Here is a 12,032-nt window from a genome sequence, read left to right as displayed (position 1 = left end):
TGGGAACTTCCCTCCTTCCAAGCTGTGACCCCACCCTGTTCCCACTCAAAGCGTATCAGAATGTAAGTCACAGGGGCATGTTAATTATAGGGACAACCGTGAATCAGCACCCATTTACTATAAAATCATAAGAAGTAAACAAGTCCCAAACTTTGGTATAATTAGTTCCAAATTTCTTGTGATGTTCAGGGTGGGAATGGCTGCCTGGAGGGCTAATCTGGGAACAGACTTGCCCAGAGAAGGGAGAAATCCCCTTTTGCTATGATCCCTGGTCCCTCATGGCCACAGGGATTTACATGTGAAGAGGAACAAGAGGAAAACAGTGTTTCTTGGGCACCTAAAATGCAGTGGGTCCTGGGTGCATGTCACGTACGTCATGTGCAACCTTATGTACTCGTCACTCTGGCCACGCGATGACCCTACAAGGGTGGGGGTGGGGGTGACGACCCCACTGCACAGGGGACGCCAGACTCCTCATGGCACAGTGACTCTGGTGCCCACAGATTACCCAGCCTCTGATGGCTTGGTGTCAGTACACCATGGTTGTAGGATTTCCTCGCTCACTGCCCGAGAGCAGGGGCACCCTTGAGGGTGCAATTCTGTGTGTGCATCTCCAGCATGGTCTCCAATGCCTGAGTGAGGCCAGGCACTCATGTTTGGTAAATACTTGTTGAGAGATGAGTGAATGAGTGATCAAATGCAATAAAGCAATCCATTTATTTTAGAGGAAATTCTGATGATGTTACTCACTTCTCTCACCTCCTCAATGGCTTCCCGTTTCACTCAGTAAATGCCAAAGGCCTCATCATGGCCTACACGGCCCACGCATTCTGGCTTCTTCACCTCTGCAACCCCATCTCTAGCACTTTCCCTTCCTGCACTCAGCTCCAGCCACACCTGCCCCGCTCTCCTGCAAACGCACCAAGGATGCTCCTACCACAGGGCCTTTGTACCTGCTGGTCCCTCTACTTAGAGCCCCTTTCCCACAGATATCAGCGTGGCTCCCTGTCTCACTTCCTGGGGGTTCACCTCAACCATGACCTCCTCTGAGAGGCCCTCTCCAACCACCTCATGGAACACATCACCCTCCTCCCTCATGTGTCTTTAGAACTCTTGCCACCACCTGAAATGATGTTACTAGCCTATTTATTGATGTGTTTGCTGTGTCTCTCCCATACTATCTGTGTGTGTGTTGTAAGCTCTGTGTGGGGACAGGGCCTGTGCTTTGTTCATGGCTGCATCCTCCATGCCTAGCACAGAGCGTGGCACGTGGCCTTTGCTTGTAAATCCTACTGAATCAAACAATTGAAGGAAGCCACAGAGGAGAACATGGACCCTGTCAAACAGCAACGTCAGTGCTATTTTTCAGAGAAGAAAGAAAAACATCATGCTTTACTAAAAGAACCAAATTTACTTCAGTTTAAGGCAAATTCCACACAGAGACTGTCTCAGAGACGGGCACAGAACCAGACACCGTAGAAACACCACCACCATGCATGACAGGGAAGCAGAGGCAGGCAGAAGACGGGGGCCTGGCCCGCACCAGGCACGGAGAGGTCAGTGGGCTGAGGAGCTCCATGCGGCAACAGGGACTGGCATGCATGACCTGCTCCCTGAGTGGGCAAAGGCGGCTGGGTGGGCCCAGGAGGGAGATCCCCTTCTTCCCTACCTTTCCCACAGCAGGGGCAGCGCTCAGGCTCAGATGCCAGAGCCCAAGGCTGAAGGACTAGGGTGTGTTTGGGGTGATGGGATGGAACAGGGTGACACAAAAGCCAAGGCGGCCTCGGGTAGGGTCACATCAGTTAGGAGTAGGATGTGGGGGAGCTGGGCATGGGATGAATGACCCTCAGGATGTCAGATCTAAAGGAAAACCTGGGGCCATCTGGTCAACCCTCTTGTCATTGAGGGCCAAAAGGTAGAAGGGTCTTGCTTGGGTTCCCACATTAGGCAGTTGGGGGAGGCAGGGCTCAAACCCAGGGTTCCTGTCTCCTAGCCTCATGGGATACAGGGCAAAGAGCAGGGGCAGTGTGGGAGCATGGGGCTGAGCCACTCCTTACTCAGGCCTCCAGGTGGGCAGAGGCATGGGCACCGAGGGCCCTGGGAAGCCTCTGGAGGGAGGAGGGGATTCCTGAAGCCAGGAGTCAACCGTGGAAGTGCCTGTGGGCCCACACCAGGGAGAGGCCTCCACAGGCTGTGTGTCTAGAACTTGCATTGTACTGAGCTCAAGAGGCACCAGAAAGGGCTCTGTGCTGAGCAGCCTCCACTTCAGGCCCATCACATGGCTGACGGTCCATGATTACAGCACCCCGTGGGTCCCCGGGGCTCCCAATGCATCCAGTGTCCCTGGGAGGGGGCACATGTTCAGGCCTTCCTGCAAACCCATCAGCTTCATGGGGTTCACTGGAAATTGGGCACAGGATAGACCACAGGGCGGGGGTCAGTGATAGTAGACACCATGGGTGGATGGGACGGAGATGGGGGGCTGGAGGAGGCCGACCCCAGGCTTCAGGGTGACAGGGAAGCAAATAGGATTGCCGGGGGTGGGCGACAGGGACCCCCAATCACCCCTATTGTTTACACCTTCCTGACTGGGCTAGAGCCAGGTACTGGTGAAGAAGAGAAGGGCTAGGTCCCTGTGTACCCCGCTGTCACCTGTGCGGCCCTAACTCCCTGGGTCTGGGCAATAAGTGAGGCCAAGAAATTGAGGAGGGGGTCTTCAGAAGTCCCACCCCTTGGCAGCCTCCCAGGCACACAGATGTCCCAAAGGCCGGGCAGGCCAACTTCGGGGAGTCTGGGGCCCCGGCCTCCTGTTCACCTGGCCTCTCCTAGGCCCCAGCCACCTGCCTGCTGAGACCAGGTTCAGATGTGTGTGTGCAGGGGGGATGCAGGGGGCGTGCGGGCTGGGGACTGCGAGGGCGAGTGGGTTGGTGCTGCGGGTGGGGGACGTGGGCGAATGCCCTGTGCCTTCATGTAGGACACCAGTTGGTCAGGGATCTCTGCCAGCACGTCTCGGGCCAGGCGGGCCATGCTCAGCACGTGGTTGCCTGTGCGGTCCACGTAGTCCCGGAAGGGTACAAACTGGCAAACGGGAGGGCAGGGTCAGGCAGTGCCTCCTGTGGGACCCTGGTCCCCAAAATCTCCAGGCCTGGGGTTGCATCCCCACCCCAATCCCAGCCTCTGCTCACTTGACTCAATCCCCCCATCTTTGTGAATGACCTGAGGGACTGTATCCCCCAACTCCCTGGGTTTGGGCAGTAAGTAACTACAGTCATAGTCACTATTCTTTCATTCACTTGACAAATACTGAGCCCTAGTCCACACCAGGACACACCATGGAACAAGATTCTCCACCTCGGCACTAAGCACAGCACTCAGTAGGTGCTTCCAAAATACCAACTGAATCCCTGACTTCTGGGGCATGTGCCCTCCTGGGTCTCCCCCGACCTGTCCAGCAGAGCCCTCTCTCTCTCTGGCCTCTCTTCATTCCTTTTCTCTCTGGGGCTAACCTGGCCAATGCCTAATGCCAGGCTTCTTCCCAGAGGGTGCCCTCCATCCTGAGCGCCTCCTCCGGTTCACTCCTGCCTCCAGGCCTTGGCATGGGCTGGTCCCGCCTCCCAGGTTGTCCTTGCTCTGGTTTCCAGCCTCCTGTGTTTGGTCTCCACCCCTGAGATACTGGGCCCCAATTTTTAAGACAAGGGGGTATGGAGGATGTCAGTTTTGTCTTCTACATCTCCTGAGCACTAGGGCCTCCTCTGCAGGGGATGAGTGGGGGAAGTGCTTGCGGAGGGTGCATTCTTCCGCGTGACTGCACGGAAATTCCCTGAGGACAAAGATCTTTCTGCTCATTATATTTGCATCCTTCATGGAGATGCTTACATTGATTCAGTTAACCAAGCAATGCCCATTCTTGGAGAAGGCTGCAGCAACGCTAAAGACTGCCTCGGCCTTCAAGGGGCAGAAAAAAACAGAACGAGGCTGACCACAGAGGCCTGGGGGCTGAGGAAGGGCTGGCAGAGGGTTCTGGCCTCTGGCTGGGCACTCACAATGTTAGGAGTGTGTCCCAGGTGTGACAGAGAGGGGCCCAGCCCAGAGCACAGCATGGCTGAGGAGTGACTCCTACTCCCTTCGGTGACGACTGGGGCACTTTGGGGCTCTTGGTGCCTCCCTCCCAGGCCCTTCCCCAGGGAAGCCCCCAAAGTGGGTGTGAGGTCCGCCTGGCTAGAGGGACTCTTGAATTTCCCGTGGGGCAGGCAAAGTCTGGGCTTCACCTGGACAATGTCGCGTTCAGCCAGCTTCCCCCGGGAGGAGATCCGCACGTCGTCACCATCCAGCTCCACCATGGCTGTGAGGGGAGCAGTGTCATGGGGTGGGGGGGTAAGATTAATGGTGGACCCCTGGGCCTGGCAGGAGAGTGGACTTGTCCTTCCATCCCGGGCCAATCTGGGGCTGAGACCATTGGCCCATGCCCCATGTTAGAGACGAGAAAACTGAGGCCGGGGCCAGTTTCACTGATCAGGTGAGCCTCTGACTTTGAGCCCAGTGCTTTGGCTCCCCACACTCCCCAGGATCCCAGGGCTGGAGGAGAAAGAAGTGACTTGGGGCCTCCTCCCCACAGCCTTGGGATGTGGGTGTGGGTGCACACCCAGATCTGACACACCCCTCCCTGCGCAAACAAACGCACCCCACACCCTGCACACTCACCCAGACACACACGCCCAGGCGGGAGCTCTTACTCTTTCGGGAGGGATCATCCCCAAGGGCCCGCAGCCTCTGGGGAAACATCTGGGGTGGGGGCAGGGGTACGTGGCTAGAGAAGGAAAGGAGGGGAGGGCAGCAGCTGGACTCACCGTCGAACTCTGCCTGGCCCACGCCGACGATAATGATGGACATGGGGAGCTTGGCAGCCTGGGAGACAGCATGGGGGGCAGGGGAAGGTTGGACCCATTTGGGACCCGGTTAAAAGGAAGGAGAAATCAGGGGCAGGGACAGGAAAGGGTGGGCAGAAAAGAAAAGGGAGAATGAACATGTAGAGACAGAGGAACACAGAAAAGGGGGGATGGGGGTAGGGAGAGGGAGGGCACTCAGATAAAAAGCAAGGGAAACCAGGCTGTGGCCTGGAGGAGAGAGGGAGGGTGGTGGGGGGAATGGGTCATAGGTCTGCTTTGGTGAGTCACCCCATCCCTTCTTACAGGGAGACCACTGGCTCAGAGAGCCATGTTCCTGGGCTTCCCCAACTCTGAGCCTCCCCTCCCACTCCCTTGACCTGGCCAGGTCGGCCTGGGGAAGGGGGAAGCAGTCCTAGAGATGGGTTAATGAGGGAGCCATCGGGGTCTGGGGGGAGTAGACAACCCACTGTGATTAAGAGGTGGGAACAGTGCTCAGCAGCCAGATCTCTCATGATCCGGGCACCCCTTCCACTCCCCAGAATCCACTATCCAGCACCGGACTCTGCAGCCAGAGGCCAGGAGGCGGACAAGGGCAGTGGGGCCCAGTGAGGGAGGGAAAGGAGAAGCCCCGCCCAAGTCACCTCCAAGCATTTCCCTAAAGTCAAGGAGGTAGGCACACTCCCAGGGTTCCCCTAAGGGGGAGGAAGACACCCCTCAAACTGCCTCCCCACTGCACACTCCTTGCTTACATTGACAATGGCCTCCTTGGTCTGCGCCATGTCCGAGATGACCCCGTCTGTGATGATGAGCAGCACCGAGTACTGGGAGCCGTCCTGCACAGCCGCTGCATTCCTGGGTGGGGCAGGCAGGGACTAAGGTCTGTCTGCCGGGCCTCTGGGCATGTTCCCCGCTAAACAAGGACCCTGAACACTTTGGAGGGTGACAGCTCTTGGGGGAATCTCTTCAGGGTCAGGGCTCCCTGAAAGGCAAGTGTGTGGGAAGAGACACCCCCTCCCACCACCCAGAGGCAGCCAGTATGGAAACAGAGGCCTTGTGAGTGCCTGGAGGCGGTGGCAGTGGCACTCACCTGGCCACGTGGGTGACCACGGGGGCGAAGTTGGTGGGGCCGTACAGCTGCACTGTGCGCAGGCTGCGGTGGTAGGCCTCCAGGATGCCGTCGATGCCGCAGCACGAGGGATTCTCCTGGTTGCCATTCTAGGGGACAGAGGGCGGGGAGGCTGAGCCCAGGAAGGAAGGACGGGAGTGCGCAATGTGTGGGAACAGAGCCGGGTGGGGAGGTCAGCAGGCCTGGGCTACCCCAGCTCTTCTCTGGTGTGGGGTGGCGGGGCAGGGGAGGGAGCTACCAGGGCCCATCTTGAAGCAGCACGTGCTTCAGGTGAGCTGGGTCCAAACCTGCTCCTTACCCAGCTCCCTGTACCTGTTCAGAGACACCCCAAGATCCCTGGCTGCCTCCCTCAGGGAACCTTGGGTAAACCCACTCTGCCCAAGTGGGTCTGAGCAACTCAGGAAGGAGCTGTGGCTGATCTGTCCACATGCATACTGGGCCCAGCACAGCACCCTGCACCCTCAGGCATGGGAGGGACGTCTGCTGTGCCTGAGTGTCCCCAGCTCATGGGAGCCAGGGAAAGGGGTGGCCTGTGCAGTCATCTCCACAGGGCCCAGGCCGCCCAGATGATGCCACGCTCCACATCACCCCGGGGATCCACCTCATCCCATCTCAGCACTGACTCAGGGATACCCAACCCACACCACCTTGTCCGCTTTGCTGGGGCCCTGAGGGATGGGTCAGCCACAGCTCGCCTCCACCTCCGCCTGCGTCTTGTCAGGAACAAGGAGGCCAGAGCCAGCTATGGGCAGGCACTTCAGATGTGGAGGGGCAGCATCTGTGATCAGGGAAGGGGGTGGGTTTCTGGAGCCCCCTACACACAGCAGGCAGTCTACCCCCACTGAGGCTGAGCCTTAAGTCCCTGGGCTCAGAGGAAGGGAAATGTCCCCCCACCCCCAGCTTGTCACCACACCCCCAGCCTGGTCAGTCCTCTCTCCCACCAGCGGGACCTCCTACCAGCGGGAACTCATGGGACACCCTGCCATCGGGGGGCAGCTTGGCCCCGAAGCCCAGGGCAGGGAACATCTTGTCGCTGTCGTAGTGCTGGATGATCTCTCCGACGGCGGTCAGGGCCAGCGCGTAGGCATTCAGCTGGTAGGGACTCATGTAGTGCAGAGATGTGGACTGTGAGGGGTTCCCTGCAATACAGGACATGGGAACCTTTGACCATCTGGACCCACCAAGTCACCCTGGGTTCAGAATGAAGAAGGGGGTGTCCAAGGGCACCCCTAACTTTTATTAATCCTTGACTCCTCTCTTTCTTTCATATCCTATATTAAATCCTTCAGCAAAACAGATCCGGAATCCCTCCTCATTCTCTCCTCCTCCCCATACCACCATCCTCTTGCTTATAGGATGCAGCAGTTTCCTAACTGATCTCCCCGCTTCCTTCTGCCCTTGTGCCTCCAGCCCATACCCAGAACGGCAGTGACTGAGCCTATCCGCCTCAGAGAGATCATGCCTCTCCTCTGCCCAAAACACTCAACGCTTCCACCTCCCGCAAAATGAAACCCAAAGTCCTCACGAGAACCCGCAAGGCACACATGAGCTGGCCTCCAGGTCATCTCCTACCCTCCTCCCTGTCACTCACCAGTCCCAGCCTCACCAGCCCCTCGCCATTCCCACCTCAGGACCTTGGCAATGGCTGTTCCCTCTACCTGGGACACTTTTCCCCAGATGTCCACATGGCCTGCTCCTTGGCCTCTTCAGGTCTCTGCTCAAGTGTCACCTCCTCAGTGTGATCTTTTCCAAGCAGCCTATTAAAAATTACAGCCTCCCCCAATCCTTCCTATCCTTCTTCCTGGCTTGATTTCCCCCCCAGAGCCCTCTTCACTATGAATATAGTCTATATTTAACTTATTTGTTCATTGATGAGAGGGAGTACAGCACAGATTGCCAAGATACCAATCCTATCTACCTCCTACTAGCTATGTGATCTTGGGTAAGTTCCTTAACCTTAGCCTTAGTCTCTTCACCTGTAAAATGACAGCAATAATAGTTCCTACTTCATAGGATTGATGTGAGTATTAAACAGGTGCTATCAATATTATGATAATGATCCTCAGTGTTATTATTACTAAGGCCCCTCCCGGCTCTGATTGCCCAGTGCTCTATGATGCTAGGACCTACAGCTATAAGAGGGGCTCCTGACACCTGTTAAGGGCAGGACCTGGGCATTTTTGATTGGCGCAAAAATGAGCACTGAGCACCCCTAATAGAGTCTAAAGCCCAAGGAAGGTTGTGATGTTTCTAATCATGTGAAGTTTGGCACTGTGATTGCTCCTAGTGACCCAGCCACAGGCTGACACTGGAGAAATTGGGAGGAGGGAAAGAAGCCAGGGCAGCCCCAGGCAGGTAAAGACCGGGGTCCCTGGGCTGGATCCTGCCTCCCTGAACATCACAGAGCTCAGTCTTGGCTGTGGTTCTCCACTCCAGCCTGTGGGTTGGACTGCACAGAGGAGCTGAGATTTGATCCCGGGGTAAAACATCTCCAGGGCTCTCCATAGGCCCAGAGTACACACAACCCCATTCCTCCAGGGAGACTGGGTGTTCCTCAAGGACAAGGCTGTGGTTCAGAGCCCAGATTTATGTCAGTGGTCCAACCTGGGGATACCTCTGCCATCTTGGTTGTATCTTTGGTCCTCCAGACCTAGGTACCTCCTCTTTGGTGAGGAAGAGGCCAGAGAGTATGAGGATCATGGTCCCAGCCAGGGCCAGACACCACAGCCCTTAAAAGTTCTCTCCTCCCACCCTGCTCTTCTGCCCATCCCCCAACTCACCATTGGAGGCAGTGAAATCAATGGCCACAGTGAAGTTGATCTGGGTCCTAGAAGAGGGAGAACAGCAGGGGAGTCACCTGAGGGAGGCAGGGCTGTAGGAGAGGGGACAGTGCTAGACACTGGCTACCACCCTGGCTCTGCTGCTTGCCAGGTATGTGGCCTTGGTGAAGTCACTCATCTCTTTCTAGTTCTGGAGTGCTGAGATAGTAATGCCAGCTATGCTCCCCTAAAAGGGTTAATGAGCATCAGAAGAGTTAGGCAGCAGGAAAGCTCTTTGAAGATGATTGTGTTCTGTGTGGGCATGCGGCTATGATCACTTACTTCCTCCACAAACCCTGCCCCCTGGGCCCACCTGAGCAGGCTGGGTGAGGTTGAGTCTCATTGGATTGCTGGCTTAAATTTGGAGTGAGATTCGGGACAAAAACTCATTTGACAAAAAAGAGATTCAAATAGACATTATGCATCTCCTAGAGAAAGTATAGAATACCACCCATGAAGTTGTCTTACCAAAAAATTGAACCTGATTCTGATTGAGGCTCCAGAGCTGTCTAGTCAGTTACAGGAAATACAGGGGACAGAGGAACACATTAAATGACACCACAGAAGATGCAGCCAGCAAAATCCAGTCTTTGGGAAACTCTGTAGAAGTACTACCAGAGTCAGCAGCAGCACCATCTCCTGGGAATATGCTGGGCCTCTCAGACTCCATGTAGCTCTCCTGAATCTTTTTTTTTGAAAAGAGGTCTTGCTCTGTCACCCAGGCTGAAACGCAGTGTCATGATCACAGCTCACTTCAGCCTCAACCTCCTGGACTCAAGCAGTTTTCCCACCTCAGCCTCCTGAGTAGCTGGGACCACAAGCACACACTGCCACACCTGGCTAACTTTTTTTTTTCTTTTTGTAGACATGGGTCTCATTATATTGGCCAGCCTGGTCTTGAACTCCTGGGCAAAAGCAATCCTCCTGCCTCAGCCTCCCAAAGTGCTGGGATTACAGATGTGAGCCACCACATCTGGCTGAATATTAGATTCCCTTGGTGGGGTACAGGAATCTGTGTTAGCAAGCCATTCAGGTGCTTGGGGGGAATTAATAGATGAAAAGACAATTAAGAGATCAACCTACCAATCACAGCCTATGGCTCTTGCCTGGATTTCTGACTCAAACAAACCAATTTTAAAACTATAAGATAATTGGGGAAATATAAACACTCACTAGATATTTAGTATTAAGGAATTGTTAATTTTTTAGGTGTGGTTATGGTATTGTGGTTATGTTTTATAAAGAGAGAGTCCTTATGTTTTAGAGAGACATCCTAAAGCATTTGGGGATAAAATATGATGGCTGGGATTTACTTCAAATTGTATATTAGGAGGCTGAGATGGGAGGATCAATTGAGACTAGGAGTTCAAGGCCAGCCTGAGCAACATAGTGAGACCTCAAAAAAAAAAAAAACCCCACTAAAATAAAAAAGAATAATAAATAACTGAATGAAGGGGAGAGTGCACAAAACAAGACTGGCTATGATGTGGTAATGGCTGAAACTGGGTGAAGGTTACTTGGGGGTTGATTATACCTTTTCTCCACATTTGCATGTGTTTGACGTTTTCTATAATAAAAAGTTAGGTTTTGAGGATTCAGATTCAGGGTTGAGACTTTCTGAGGGCTTGGCCATTCCAGGTTCTGTGCCGGGTCCAAACAGAACAAAGCTGACAAACACAAGTCCCTGATAAAGTCTAGTCTTACGGTTCTCACATGGCAGTGAGCATAGAATCACCAGGGATGCTTGCTGAAGAAGATTCCAGGGCTCCACCCCAGAAATGCCAACTGGGTTGGTGTGTAGTGGCGCCCAGAGTCTGCCTCTTGAACAAACGTCCACTGCCTTCATCCAGGGATTACGAGGACAAGAGGCTGGGATCACATTGGGGGAAACTCCGTTCTAGTAATTCTGTTGGGACCATGGATGATGTAAGATCAGGTAGGCCTCACCTCACTTGCATTTAGCAGAAGGTGCCTATCAGAAACCACAGCTCTGTCAGCAGAAGGTCCCTATCAGAAACCACCTGATCACAGCTGAGCTGCTGCTCATGGAACCCTTACCCCCAGGGAAATGTCAAGGACATGGTTAGCAGGAGACCCAAGCCAGGGTCTGCTGACCACAGACAGTCATCTCCACCCTCTTTACCCTCTTCTGCTGGCTGAGGGCAGAGCATCCAGAGGATTCCAGGCAGTAGGAGAGAAGGAGCCACAAGCTAGCAAGAGCCTGGGTTCCTGAATGACTGCGTGGATCATCTCCCCACCCAACCCTGCCATCCCACAGATGAAAAACAGACCTTTATTTGTATGAAGGCTTAAGATTAGGGAATTATGTGTTACAGCAGTTGACCTACCATACTCATCTGCTGTTCGTTGTCACCTTTCAGTGTGGAATATAGAACACATGCCTTTGTTAGAGGTAGGGAGACATTTGGAGGGTCAAAGTCCTGCTCCCAGGGCCACTCTTGGGAGGATGATTCTGGGCTGTGGGACTATACTGGAAGGACACTGTTGGACTGGCTCTTCCAAACACAAGGTGAGGGGAAAGGCAGGCCTTACTCTAACTAGTCCTCCCCTGCTCTGGGTTCTGAAAAGCCTTGGGAAAGGAAGCAATTGGAAAGCAGATACTCTTGTGGGAAAATTACTCGCAGCAGCCTAGTCTCTCCTGCCTAAGAGTAGAACACAGGCTGCTGAGCAACCAGCTCCTCCTCTGACGGTGAGGCCAGGGTACCCATACCCTTCCTCCTGGGTCCAGGTGGCAGGTGAGGGAGGCCAGGGAGGAGAGGATCCCTAGGCATCAGCTTCCTGCCCAGGCATGCATGCCAGGCTCTCAGTCCCTGCAGCCAGCTCCCTCACTCAGGTTTTCCAGAGAGTTTAAAGAGAGGGCTGGCTCTGGGGCTACAATCTGCCCAGTATGGGTGGCACCAGCTTAGCTCAGCCTCTGAGGGCTCCTTTTCCATGAAACCTCACAGCATCCAGCCCTTTAACTCATCAGCCTCCATCTTCATCCCACCCCACCTGCTAACTGCGAGTCAGGCAGCCAAGACTGAGTCATTACTATAGAATGAAAGGCAGCATGTTATGAGAGAAGGAACCCTGCCACCATCTAGGCGTGTAGCTTCAGGCAAGCTCTGTAAAATGGGGATAACTGTCCTGATCCTGCCCACTGTGTTCTGTAAGTTGGGGGTACTATGCAAATGAGAAAAA

The 12,032-nt window shown here is 54.6% G+C and overlaps 1 protein-coding gene across 8 annotated transcripts in view; it reads right to left on the bottom strand.

Moving 5' to 3' along the window:
* Positions 1 to 1,391: 1,391 nt before the first annotated feature.
* The window catches only part of LOC105474530 (copine 5), a 95,635-nt gene continuing 84,994 nt past the window's right edge, over positions 1,392 to 12,032 (bottom strand). For 6 of the 8 annotated variants that reach the window (XM_071097125.1, XM_071097126.1, XM_071097127.1 and 3 more), the window contains 6 exons: positions 8,793 to 8,839; positions 6,970 to 7,151; positions 5,974 to 6,101; positions 5,636 to 5,738; positions 4,848 to 4,905; positions 3,085 to 4,342 (listed from right to left, as the gene is read on the bottom strand). In XM_071097125.1, coding sequence (XP_070953226.1) covers positions 3,948 to 4,342; positions 4,848 to 4,905; positions 5,636 to 5,738; positions 5,974 to 6,101; positions 6,970 to 7,151; positions 8,793 to 8,839 — 913 coding nt within the window. In that variant the 3' untranslated portion in view covers positions 3,085 to 3,947. The other 2 variants (XM_011729282.3, XM_011729283.3) reach the window with 1 other exon arrangement.

The sequence above is a fragment of the Macaca nemestrina genome, chromosome 5 (genome assembly GCF_043159975.1).
Source record: "Macaca nemestrina isolate mMacNem1 chromosome 5, mMacNem.hap1, whole genome shotgun sequence".
Taxonomy (NCBI): domain Eukaryota; kingdom Metazoa; phylum Chordata; class Mammalia; order Primates; family Cercopithecidae; genus Macaca; species Macaca nemestrina.
The sequence above is the reverse complement of the archived record's forward strand: the minus strand, read 5'-3'. Positions and strand labels throughout refer to the sequence as shown.